Raw genomic sequence first — 13,000 nt, forward strand, 5'->3', positions numbered from 1 at the left:
CATTAAATTATACTAGCACGAAGTTTAGATTCAACTAGAGATACAATGAAAATGTTTCGTGAACCTGTAGACATTTTGTAAAAGTGTATTTTGTACTCACTTAATTCTTAACCCAATTTACAATTATTTAGTGTCTGAATTGAGACTGATCTCTCTATGCAGAGATCGGAATCTCAGTCTAGTGAACACACCCCTCGGCCAACCTCGTACACAGCGGCGACTGAATACTTAATTTTTAATACTTAAAAAAGGCCAGCGCACTAGATTTTATTTCCGTACTTAATTGAAACAGGATACTTAAGTTGTAACCATACTACCCTGCCTACTGGATAATTCAGTAGGCAACTAAACTACTTAATTTTTAGATAGATACTTAAAATTTTTACTCACTACTGGATTATATATAGGTAGAATAAATAAAAATATATATTCCTTTGAAATTTGCATGGTTTAAAAACTCAGAAATTTCATGGACATGGTTTGCAGACCTGCCGTAATCGCGATTGAAAATTAATCGCGATTGCGATTTCGATTAAAATTTTAATCGGCGATCAAATTATTTTAAAATAATCGAAATCGGCGATTAAAGTGGAAAAAAATTAATTTTTAATCGCGATTATTTTCCGATTATTTAGCGACATCTATGAACGGTAGATGAGACTATATGAAAGTCTACTCATAGCTTTGTCATTTTTGTAGCAGACGCTTTTTTTTAAATTTTCACTTGTTTCAATTTTTTCAATTTAAACAATGGCAAGTTATTTTCTTACTGCTAGATGGCGGTCAAAAATAATCGGAAAAACAATCGCTAAGAAATTTAATCGCGATCAAATTTTTTCAACAGACGAATGATCGCCGATCATTTTTTTGCGATTATCGACGGCTACCGATAATCGCTCAAGAAATAATCGGACGGCAAGTCTGCTTATATGAAACAAAACTTCCCAATGACATGTACAGCATTTGGTGAACATAGAGGGATATTCCATGTTGATGACGTAGTAGGCTGAGATCTGAGAATAAGAACCATAAAACAATCAACATTATTATTTGCTAAAATGAGCTTCACCAAACTTACCAATATCAGCTGCCTGTTCTTGGGCAACAACAGCTACACCATGGTTGTCCTCTATAAAGGCAGAGAATCCTGCTAGATGACAACAAAACATGAATTTGTAATCTTAACAACGTCATTCATAGAACTTACCTTGATCGCTTTTTTTCATCAGCATTATCGTTTTCCCCTTTTAATGGGATTGTATTGCTACTAATACCTGCATGAATCTATTGTAAGATTTTTGAAGAAAAATTATTACGCTAACTAGTGTAAGTGCAACTACTATTACCAATGATGGAAAGGATATAGTTACATTAAGTTGTTGGAAAGATAGTCCTGGTCATCACTTGAGTTCCTAGAAAAGATAAATTATTGTTGTATTAGTTTAAAACTATAGTAACGGGGAAAACTTTATCTATTTTACCCTGTTACTGCGTCAGACTTCTTCAACCCAGCCATGAGATTTCCATTAGTTGTACTATAACTTAACAGTTTCCTAATTAAAAACCTAATTAGAGAACTGCTTTAAAAAGAAATATTTTAAGGCTGAGCACAGTTGTATGTTGGTTACCATCAAGGAAATTTAGGTAAATTTCACTATCTCCCACCATTTGAAGGCAATTCTTTCAAGTAACATATTGCCTATCCCTGCTTGTGTCGTTAAAAGACAGCAACACAAGCACTTTATTTTGATGGTCACAATGTCTTTGAAATAGACAACCACTTTTAACTAACATGTGTTCACTTAATTTTCGAAATAGACAAACATTTTCCATCACTTTTGAACAGCAATGGAATTTTTCCGCAAACACTGGAATTTTTAAGCGTTGCCAAGTAACACAAATGCATTCTTAGTTTTTCGCTTTTTTCATCTTCTATTTGTACAATACGTCGTTTTCTTAGATTAAAGTCTTTACAGCATATAGCATCAATAACAGGGAATGCCATGTTAACTGTTGCTATAATATCGTAATATGATATAAGGTAAAAGAGCGAATTGGGACACAGGCCCGGCTCCTGCTAATTTGGGACAACATATGCACATATCTTCGATTCGCGAATCGCATACCAATAATGGTTCTATTGGGACATCTTATAGGGGAATTATAAACTAAAAGGGGGGTTATGCAATTTGTCCAAACGGTAAATTATAAAACGTAACAATACCCGAGAAAACGATAATTGAAATCTGTGCGTATTGCTTGCGGGCGAATAACGTATACAGTGCACTACTTATAAGTTGACACCTAGACGACACAGGAAATATATAAGGTAAAATTAAAGAAACCTATTAACTAATTATATCAAACCGTAGAGAAAGTCAAGGACTACAAATTAAGTACAAGTCTGTCCCAAAAAATACTAATTTTTATGCCAATGTCAACAATAAGAAAAAAAAACCATTCTTGCTAATTTGGGACAGCCGACGCTAATTTGGGACACAGATATTTTCGAAAAAAAAAAACACATTTTTTTTCAAGATTTTTACATCAATCGATGCAGAATTCAAAAATAAATCGATTGATGTGGGATATTTATACGTTTATTTGTATCCTTTTGATAGAAATTGAAAAAAAATACTTTGAGGACTTAGATTCTAGTCTGGCCTCATCCACGCAGCTTTTTTTTTTATTAACTTACATCCCTTCACATTTTTTTTCGTAACTTCAGAGCTAACATACTATTTGTAATTTTAAAGGTAATTTGGTATTTTTTGTCTCATCTTATGAGATAGTAAACAAGAATTTTTTAGGAAACTGTTGTCCCTTATTGGGACACTAGCTTTTTTCCAAATGTTTCTGGAATTCCAGTAGTTTTTCACGCTTTTTATGGTCTTTTTACTTTTCCTAATAGAAATTTACAAATAGGTTATTATGTTTAAGTAAAAATATTTTTTAAAACTGTTTTCCCCTTCCGGTCATAGTCCCATTTGTTTATGCTTTACGTAAAAGCACTAATTTGGGACATTGTTTGCGAAGAAAATGGGATGGCGGGATTTTTTTCCCGAAAACTCCCGAGGTAGCCCAGTGGATGAATGCTTGGCTAGGGAGACGAAGGTCTGAGGTTCAATCCTCACCATCGATGATAAATTGCTTGTTTATTAATTCGTCCAATGAATTTATGTGGCGTGAAAGATGTGCGTCTACTACGTCAAATAAACCCTAAAAAAAGTAACATTTCCGCTTGCATTTTGGGTTTTGTTTCAAATATTGTTTATAAATACAAACTTACTAACAACAGTTATATGGCTCAGTGGTAAAGCACTAGCCTTACGATCGTAAGGACTGAAGTTCAATCCCAGACAGTGGATAAATGTTAATACTTGTTTGATAAAAGGATAGGAAGCTGCATTACCAGTCAACATATGCTGACTAACAAAAATAAATTGTAATGAGTTTTTCAGTTTTCTGTTTCAAAGATGGCTTACACTACAGAGGATCTAGAGAATGCGGTCGCAACCTACATCCATACATTATAACATGATTTTCACAAAATATTCAACAGCCATGCAGAGAAAACTTAAACAAATCCATTGGTACCAACATTGTTGATATATCTTTAGTTTAAGGTGTTCTTAGTGATTTCAAAAATATCTCAGCAAATAGGAAAATTTCAAAAATGAGAATAAGAAAAATTAAATTTGGTGCCAATACGGTATAGATCCATCACCCTTTATTTCAGCAACCCACCGTCTTACAGCTAAGCCATTTTTAACACAAAATGACAGAAAAGCCTAGCACGTCATTTAGTACGTAGTCTGCTGTCCCAAATTAGCGTCGTGGGGCCTTATGTGAAAAACATAAGAATTGCAATTACCGATTAGATTCATATTTTCACATGATTTTCATAAAATATTCAACAGCCATGTAGAGAAAACTTAAACGAATCTATTGATCCTAATTTTATTGATATTGAAGTAGTGTGAGATATCGTCAGTGATTTCAAAATATCTTACAAAAAAAGGAAAAATAAGAAAATGAGGAAGACGAAACTTAAAAATAGAGTGTTGACAGTATAGAACCATCGTCATTCTAGGTGACAATCGAACGTCTTACGACTACGCCATGGTTAACAAATTGTAATTAAAAAGCATAACATGTCTTTTTGTATGTAGTCTGCTGTCCCAAATTAGCGTCATGGGGCCTTATGTGAAAAACATAAGAATTGCAATTACCGATTAGATTCATATTTTCACATGATTTTCATAAAATATTCCACAGCCGTGTAGAGAAAACTTAAACGAATCTATTGATCCTAATATTATTGATATTAAAGTAGTGTGAGGTATCTTTAGTTATTTCAAAATATCTCACAAAAAAGGAAAAATAAGGAAATGAGGAAGACGAAATTTTAAAATAGCGTGTTGACAGTATAGAACCACTGTCCTTCTGGGTGACAATCGAACGTCTTACGACTATGCCATGACTAACAAGATGTAGTTAAAAAGCATAACATGTCTTTTTGTATGTAGTCTGCTGTCCCAAATTAGCGTCACGGGGGCTTATGTAAAAATATAAGAATTTAAATCATTGGTTAGATGAATATTGTCATATGATTTTCATAAAATATTTAACAGCCCAGTGGAGAACATTTAAACGAATCTATTAATACCAAGATTTGTTGATATTGCGTTTGTTTAAAGTGTCTTTGGCGATTGTATAAAATCTCACAAAATAAGATTAAAAATTACAAGTGTTAAATAAATTTTTGCACAAGAGCCCCACCTGGTATTGAACCACCAAGCTTCGAGTTGGTGTTCCAACACCGTACGACTATGCCACTGTTGATTGATAATAGAAACACAACCTACCAACGTTATTTAGTTTATAGTCTGATGTCCCAAATTAGTGCCATGGGAGCTTATGTAAAAAATATGAAAATTGTCATCACAGGTTAGATGAATATTGTAAGCTGGCTAAGGTGATGAAGTTTCTGATTTATAACCGGAATTTAGGCTAACCCAGGGAAGTAATAGTAATTGGAAAAATGCTAGCTTTGGATGATTAAAATGAATTAACAATCTCTCTTGAAAAAAAAATTCGTATGGTTAAAAAAAGTGAGCTGAAATGTATAAGCAATGAAATACAATCAGTCACTATGTAGGGTTGAACCACCGACTTCCAAACTTGCACGCCAAAGCCTTATGACTGTGCTATGAACGTTTTGTAATTTTTGGTATACAACTTATACAACTTAATATAGTCTGCTGTCCAGATTTAGCGTCATGGGAGCTTATGGGAAAATAGACTAAAATCAGTCAGCAATTAAATGAATAGTATATGTCTACGTTAGTAAAAAATTTTAACGCATTGTTACGAAACAGTCGACGAACATTCCTACGGCGATATTTGGTAGGATAGGGCAAGTTAAAAACAATTTTTTTTCGGTTTAAAATTTCGGACATTACGGCGTGTTTACGGGAAGTGCTTATGCTTTTTTCTCGAAAATTTCAATCACATTTATTTTTTCGTTTTTACCGTGGAACCTATAACCTATTGGCTACTTAAAGAGCGAAGTGTTTAATACAATTTTAAAAATTTATATTTTATGTTTTTGGGGTGAATTTCAATTGCAAGTTACCAGGCCTGAAAAATGAAGTCTCGTTTTGACAGCTCATTGTTTTGGTTGTTGAAAACATAAATTTCGCAATATTTTTCTATTGCACCCCCTTCGGTGTCTTAAGCTATTCGATTCAGAATTAAAAACTGAATCGAATGAATAAACTAGTTTTTAAAAATAAGACTGTCCAGAATTAGTAGAAATGTCCAATGAATTAGGGTTTTTGTCCGAAATTAGCAGATCGGCTTTACACGCATTCCCCATAAGAAAGGCTGTTAGCCCAAGCGCTGTCCCAATTCGCTCTTTTACCTTAGATCCTGTTGCTGTCGTTGTATATCTGTTTCGCAGGATACTTAAATATTTTAAGCACTTAAATCAAATTTTTAACCCTTAAAAAGCTGCAAGCAGTACTTAAAATTTTTTTTGCATACTTAAAAAAGAAACGAAAGGTTAGAAATTTTGTTTCAGTAGGGTAAAGCAAATTTTAAGTATTTTTTTTCAAAATTAAGTGTCATTTTAAGATACTTAGTTTTTTCAGTAGCTTTTCCCTACTAAAAGACCCTTAATTAAGTATCCAGTCGCCGCTGTGTAGAAAATAATCTTACAGTATTTTCAGTTTCATTGAAGTCCAGCTGACTTCAATGTTTCTCATAAAACTTTTTAAAATCATTGGATTGGTATAATGGTTTATTATTCTATCAGTATGTAGCTCTGGCAACATGCTGCTGTTGGCCGTTGGCTCTTTAATGGCTGGATTGGCTATGAGTGTACCGATGGGGGGTCACCTTCTTCTGTGCCCTTCGCGACGCCTGCATGCCTGCTGGATAATCATTGTACACTCCGCCCTGTCCTTACATCACTAAGCCACATCAGTACCACCAGGGTTTTCTATAAATTTCCTATAGTGCAAAATACGATTTCCAAATTAAGCAAGTTTTTTTTAAATCGTTCTCCGTGCATTTTACTCTCAGAATGACAGTATTTCGGGTGGTACGGATATGCATCCAAATCCATCGACGCCGAACTACAGGAAAGATTACCACGATATGAACTGTAGCCAAAATCATTGCTTTTTGGCTAGCTTGAAAACACTTACAGGTTCATTTTTTAAAAATCTATTAAAATGTAAACAAAAAATACCCATGAACACGAGGCATGACTGGTTCGTGGTAGCTTAAACATGTTCGGTGTGTAGCCGGAGGCCCGGGGCTCCAACACTACCAAACACGCAAAGATTTCTCATTCGCCATCTGAAGAACTGTGCAACAGTCGACGTTCATGAAGATACAGGTTTCTCTATAGTCTTGTTGGATGGCTTTCAGTTGCACTCCAACCATCGAGGATGAATCATCTCTTCTTCCGTGCTGCAGAATTATCATAGAGAAAATGCCCAAACTTATTGGCTGGCGATTGAAACCTGCCAGTTGTTGGCTCGCTATTAGCTTTGTCGGAGCAATTATAGCTTGCTCTTATTTGCTATCAGCTTACTGGAGTCATCATCTGTTATCCCTACACGGCCAGGTAGTTTTTAAAATGAGGAGACTAAATATCTTACGCGTAAAAATCTATTCGAGTAATAAATGATTAGCAAATTGGAGCCATTAAAGATTCGACAGAAACGTTGCAATGCTCCAAGTATCTTGATCGCAAAATCATTATTTTGCAATGGACGACCTATTTTTGGAAGAACGAATCTGAATATGGATTCGGAGGGGCGCCTTTCGACCGGTGCGATCACAACCGTTCAGTTGTTTGTTTGATGACGATGGATCGGAGCCTAGTGAACGAAAGCGACGCCATTATCTTCCACATTCGGGATCTCAATCCCAACGACTTACCGCCAGCCGGATGGAGGCGTCCTCATCAACACTACATCTTCTTCTTTTACGAATCACCAATGCACACAGATATGGCCAAGTTGCGCTTGCCTGTATTCCAGCATTTCTTTAATAGGACGATGACGTATCGGCGGGATTCTGACATTCTCGATTTGCATCCCTACGGTCGCGTGAAATGCATCAACACGTCGTCCCGACCGTGTTTGAACTACCCGCGTCTGGATGATAGTCCGGTTGTTGAGGACATCTTTGAATCTGCTAAAAATCCATTTCGAATTGATCTGTCGTCGAAGAACAGGACGGTCGCCTGGTTCGCTACGAATTGTAACACAGACAGTCGGCGTGAATCACTGGTCCACAATTTATCGCTTTTCATTGCGGTTGACATTTACGGCTCATGTGGAAACGGTAGCCATCGATGTGCGAATCGAGCCGATTGTGATCTCATGCTTAATCGTTATTACCGTTTCTACTTGAGTTTTGAGAACTCTCTGTGCACCGATTATGTGACGGAGAAGCTGTACCGACCGATGGATCACGATACGGTGCCGGTGGTTTACGGTGAAGCTGATTATTCTTCATATCTTCCAGCCGGATCGTATGTAGACGCCAGAGGTTTCGATAGTCCGCAAAGTCTGGCAAATCATCTCAATAGATTGATGAACGACGACGAGCTCTATTTGAGCTATTTTGCTTGGAGAAGGAAATACGTTGTCGACCGCACCCCTGGCAATGGCATATGTCAACTTTGTCGGTTGTTAAGTGATGAAAATACGAAAGAAAAATCTTATCCAGACATTGCCACATGGTGGTATAGCGTTAATCAAACCTGCCGTTCACCACCCGCATCTCTTGTCTGACTGAAATGCGACATATGGATTAGATTTTTTTCTGTATAAATATACCGGAAGCAAAACCGATGTTGCTCGTCTTTGAATAGTGGATAACGCGAATCATTCCTCATTAATAAACGCTGTTAAAACGTTAACCACAGAAAGTGAAATCAAACAAAGAGACATACACATTGTGAAAAATCACCCACACCACACTATACTTGCCAATTTCGCAAATGTTTTACGCTTTTTAAAGAGTACAAGAATTTGAGGAATAGTATACCTAAAAAGCATAGAGCCAAGATATAAAGCCCACGAAACAGGCCACTACAGTAAGCTATAGGTAGCCTATTGTACACTTTAAGATTGAATCAGCGCCTCTAGCCGAAGCTTTGTAAGCAAAATTACATTTTAAAAACAAACCATCATCTTAGCGTTCCTTTGTGAAATCCGTAAATGTTAACGATTTTCGAGGATTTTTTACGAACGAACATTGTTAACCAAAGAATACCTTTGTGAACATCGCAAACTCCGCTGGATATTAGTTGTCCGCTGACCGACGCAAGCCGTAACCCAAAATTAACAGTAAACCCATACATTTTTCCAAAGTTACATTAAACGTTGAAAATTGATTTTGAGATGATCGTGTAACATTTTGAGGTAGTTTCAACATTGCACATGCCACCGACGTAGAAAAGGTAGCATAAAACAAAGTGACGACTGTTGTTCGAAATGGAACGGAAATATCCGACAGGGAAATCTAACGACATACTCGGCGTTTCGAATTCCAGGATCCCCGCCGCGCTGTTTTTTCCTACGTGACGTAAAATTTTCGAAAACATACTTTTTGGGCGACATTTTACGTTCTTTATAGTTGTCCGCGTCTAGTACTCATAGTTCATCGGGAAAAAAAAAAGCTTTTGCCAGATGCCTATCAAAATTTGATGCAAATTTACGGTTGCTTGACAAAGTATTTTGGCTTTCGTGATTCAGCATCAGCAGTGCATTCTTTTGTTCTTGGAATGATTATTATTGCGTCGTGACTTGTTGCTCTTTGTCGTCGTTTTTGGTTCTTGCCCTTGAAGAAGAACTTCAATGTCAACGATCGCTTCTTCCGCTCCGTGGCGCTTCATTCCACGATTGATGTTGCATTTCTGAAACGCATTCTTAACTGCCGCAGTCTCCGATTGTCTTTTCGAAAGAGTTCTCACAGATTTTATATTCGCCAAAGCGCTCCGAAATTTACGAAGAAATAAAAGATGGAATAACAAAGTAGACCAACTAAATTAGGAACAAAATCACCGGTGTATTCTTATAACATTCAAATGAACAAGCTCATTCCAAGATTTACAGAGATTCCGTTAACACGCTTGACATGTTACGGTCACCATACGGTTGAATTTCAACAATAATATGAGTATAAAGTGGTTTCAATTCAAAATTGAGCCTCTTATATCGAAGATCATTTAAACCATCAGCTTGAAATCGCACCGAGCCTTCCTTCAACACTAGTTTCCTATCGGGATTAGGTTCTGCTTTCTTGTGCGACAAAGTCCTGTATCGAACAAGATGGACGAGTGATGGCTGATCCTCGTAAGCTCTAGCTACGGTTAGATTATTGAACCGAACGCGTTGATATAATTGGTCGTCTTCGCCACCCCAGCCCCAAAAAGAATTCGAGAAGCCATTGATTTGTCGGAAATCATTTGTAGAAAAGGCGGTAACTCCTCCGAAATGGCTAGCCGGTGTCGGTCTATGAATAAACAACGAAATCAAGCAATGAAATAAGTGGAATAGAACAGTAAAAACAGTTGAAATATCTACTTGTAATTGTCCCAGTAATCGATGGAGAATGACATCTGCCTGGGTTTTCCGGCTTGCGGACAGGTGTAGGGATTACCGTCATCCTCTGGTAGGAAATCGACATCGTGAAAGATGAAACACTGAAAATCTTCTTGCAACTGAGCTTCGTTGAACCCGATATTCATTAACATTCCTCTGTTGAACGACGAGCTGTCTGTTCGCAGATAAAGATAATTACAACATTAATCGATTAATATATCCTACATGGGTTCAGCAAAATTCGACGCGATCAAAATTCATGAATATTTGAATATACTAACTGGATTGTTCAACAACAATAACGACATAGTTGAGTTGCTGTCGCTGCAAGAAAGGATGCAGATAACGTAAGAAAACAGTCAAATGATCTTTCCTGTCTCGGTAAGGCACCACGATAGCGACTTTGTGTCGTGATAGGCACTCTTTTGGTTGATACCTTCCACCAGCCTCGATTCCAGCTTCTATCAATTCCACGTCAGTCTCATTTCGAAGGATGTCTATCTTCTCCAAGGAAATATTCGTCCAACCAACTGTTTTCGTAAAAATTAATCTGCAACACTTTGATGCTGCAAACCGACGCGCCGTTTCTACTTACCTAATTTAGGGGAAACGAGAGGGCATAGTTGCGTAACAGTAGACGATTGATGAGGAACTGACGGTTGCGATGATTCGTTCACGGCCACTTCACTTACATTCTGATTTTGTTTGTTATCAATCTTTTTTTGAGGTACTGGTCCAAGTATACTTGCTGAATCAGTTACAGTTAGTTGAATTGTCGATGTATAACAACTACGGTAATTAAAAATGGAATTGGTTACATTGCTTACATTTAAGTTTAACCAAAGTATTAAAACCAAGGTGAATGTGGAAATAACTAGTACGGGCCGAGCAATGACTCGCAAGTGGGGAATGCTGGCCATGTCCGTCTTTTGGTTGAGTAGGTTTGCGTTATAAGACTACCGAATCGCTACAACCACCGGGGACCACGGTGACTGCGTGTCTGCTTCGGGATGCGTTCTTTCCCCAACCCATCACGCTTTGCAGGGTTTCGCGCGTTGGTTTCATAGAAAAATGGAGTTTGGGGAGTTGCCCCCAAGTGTACCTCCCGGTATCGATGGCAGACAACTGAGAAACGATTTTTTAGTTTTAGGCGGTGTTGGAATTGCCTTTTAGGAGGCGTATAATACTACGACGATTCCTAGTTTGTATATTAGACCGGGACATTGCGTAAATCTGTTAAGTGTTTAAGCTTTCGCCACAGGGCTGGTTTGTCTGTGAAGAGAATTCAAATGTAGACGACCTCCAAATAACCTTATACAAGTTGGCCAATAGCTAGCCGTGCATCTTTCCTTCTACAAGAGAAGAGTTCTTCTTTCATGTTACATTGCTATAGCAACTATTCAAGAACGAGTTGGGCGCTCCAAACGGGGAAGTTCACTGTGCTGCTTCTGTGAAGAGAATTCAAATGTAGACGACCTCCAAATAACCAAATGGCCAATAGCTACTATGGTAAAAACAACGGTGTTTTTATATGGTAAAAACCGAAAAATAAAAAAAATCCATTGTCTTTGTGCCTTGTATAGCTCGACAGAGCAATACATTGGCCACGAAATTAAATAACGAACCTTCCATTAATCCCCTTAGCTGTACTAGCGATCTCCCGATAATATGAAACATTCAAACTTCTGAACAGAATGGTAAGCGACAACAGAAACATGAAAATTGATTCAAGATAACACAAGGGAAGAATATTCAAGATGCATTTGATCCTTTTCTCATGTAGCCTTGAGCTCACTGTCACTTCCACCTTTGCTTTGTTGGTTTTCCACCTGATATTTTTAACGCTACGTAAATAATCGTTATTCATACCGCCACTATCTTCTAAACATTATAAACTTACTCTTTCTTTTGTTTGGATTCTTGGCAGGTCCTTTTTTCCTGTAAATTTTCTACAAAATATTTTTGCCATTCTTTTTATTAACTGTACGATTCATAGCGCTTAAAGAGGTGAAAACACACTACACGGCTATAACTATCAAGAACCACATACGAGTTTTCAAACGCTGAGTCATTACAAGCACAACGGTGTAAACATGTGTCACATGAATGAAGATTTGTCAACAATAGAATTTAGCACTAAAACCATTTCAATTGGTTGTGCGCGTTTGCAACAGAAAGTGATTGCTTGCTGAGTCGTTCAAACATCAGAGCAAAAATCGAAGCAACGCGTCGAAAAAGCACTTAGTCGTGAGAAAATGAAATGAAACGAGTTTGTATAGTTGTCCATGATGGTGCTAAATGATTAAGAGCTCATATAAGAAACAAAACAATCTTATTGCAAAGAAACGTCAGATTCATTTCAGTTGATCTTGTGCATCATCTTATTCCAGATGATCGTCGTGGTCGCACATTCAATCGTCCTTGTCTTGTCCTTACGTCCTTGATTCTCGGACAAAAAAATAATAGTCCTTAAAAACATTTCACATTATTGATCGAAAGCTTTTTCTACACACGGGCATGAATCACAGCTTGTGACAAGGGTCTGAAGTGATTAACTGATCCCCTCGAAAACGCATGTCAGTTTTACTCCTCAGATCGAGTTGCTTATTGAATTTATTTATTCCTTGATGTCCGTAAAAAAAATTACACATAAAATAATTAAAGAAACAAAATAAAACTAAACTGAGATTTCCATTTTATGCAGCAAACAGTTGGTTACCAGCCAACAACAAGGCGTAAAAGAATCTTCGTCTTTTGGCAGGGTTCTATAAAGGGGCAAAACACATGGTTCGAGCACAACAGCGATTCCCGAACGTTCTTCACGATCTTGCTTAAAGAATTTCGGCGGTCAATGGAAAACTTCTCCCTGC

General features: G+C 37.2%; 2 protein-coding genes across 2 annotated transcripts; one reads left to right on the forward strand and one right to left on the reverse strand.

Moving 5' to 3' along the window:
• Positions 1 to 7,003: 7,003 nt before the first annotated feature.
• LOC130700872 (alpha-(1,3)-fucosyltransferase C-like) lies at positions 7,004 to 8,391 on the forward strand. The gene is made up of 2 exons (XM_057522849.1): positions 7,004 to 7,138; positions 7,206 to 8,391. The coding sequence occupies exons 1-2, from the start codon at positions 7,004 to 7,006 to the stop codon at positions 8,313 to 8,315; spliced, it is 1,245 nt and encodes a 414-aa protein (XP_057378832.1). The 3' UTR covers positions 8,316 to 8,391.
• A 1,218-nt stretch (positions 8,392 to 9,609) lies between these two features.
• Positions 9,610 to 11,132, reverse strand: LOC130700953 (beta-1,4-N-acetylgalactosaminyltransferase bre-4-like). The gene is made up of 4 exons (XM_057522947.2): positions 10,726 to 11,132; positions 10,412 to 10,660; positions 10,113 to 10,305; positions 9,610 to 10,041 (listed from the first exon to the last, which is right to left on the reverse strand). Exons 1-4 carry the CDS (start codon positions 11,048 to 11,050, stop codon positions 9,636 to 9,638), a joined length of 1,173 nt encoding a protein of 390 aa, XP_057378930.1. The 5' UTR covers positions 11,051 to 11,132; the 3' UTR covers positions 9,610 to 9,635.
• Between the last annotated feature and the right edge of the window lie 1,868 nt (positions 11,133 to 13,000).

This window comes from Daphnia carinata, chromosome 9, assembly GCF_022539665.2.
Source record: "Daphnia carinata strain CSIRO-1 chromosome 9, CSIRO_AGI_Dcar_HiC_V3, whole genome shotgun sequence".
NCBI classification, from domain to species: Eukaryota; Metazoa; Arthropoda; class Branchiopoda; order Diplostraca; family Daphniidae; genus Daphnia; species Daphnia carinata.

Coding starts and splice junctions, on each gene's coding strand:
- LOC130700872 (XM_057522849.1), top strand. CDS start 7,004: ATGCCCAAACTTATTGGCTGGCGATTGAAACCTGCCAGTTGTTGGCTC. Junction 7,139..7,205: donor TGTTATCCCTACACGGCCAG/GTAGTTTTTAAA, acceptor ATAAATGATTAG/CAAATTGGAGCCATTAAAGA.
- LOC130700953 (XM_057522947.2), bottom strand. CDS start 11,050: ATGGCCAGCATTCCCCACTTGCGAGTCATTGCTCGGCCCGTACTAGTT. Junction 10,306..10,411: donor TATTGTTGTTGAACAATCCA/GTTAGTATATTC, acceptor ATCTGCGAACAG/ACAGCTCGTCGTTCAACAGA. Junction 10,042..10,112: donor GATTACTGGGACAATTACAA/GTAGATATTTCA, acceptor GTTTATTCATAG/ACCGACACCGGCTAGCCATT.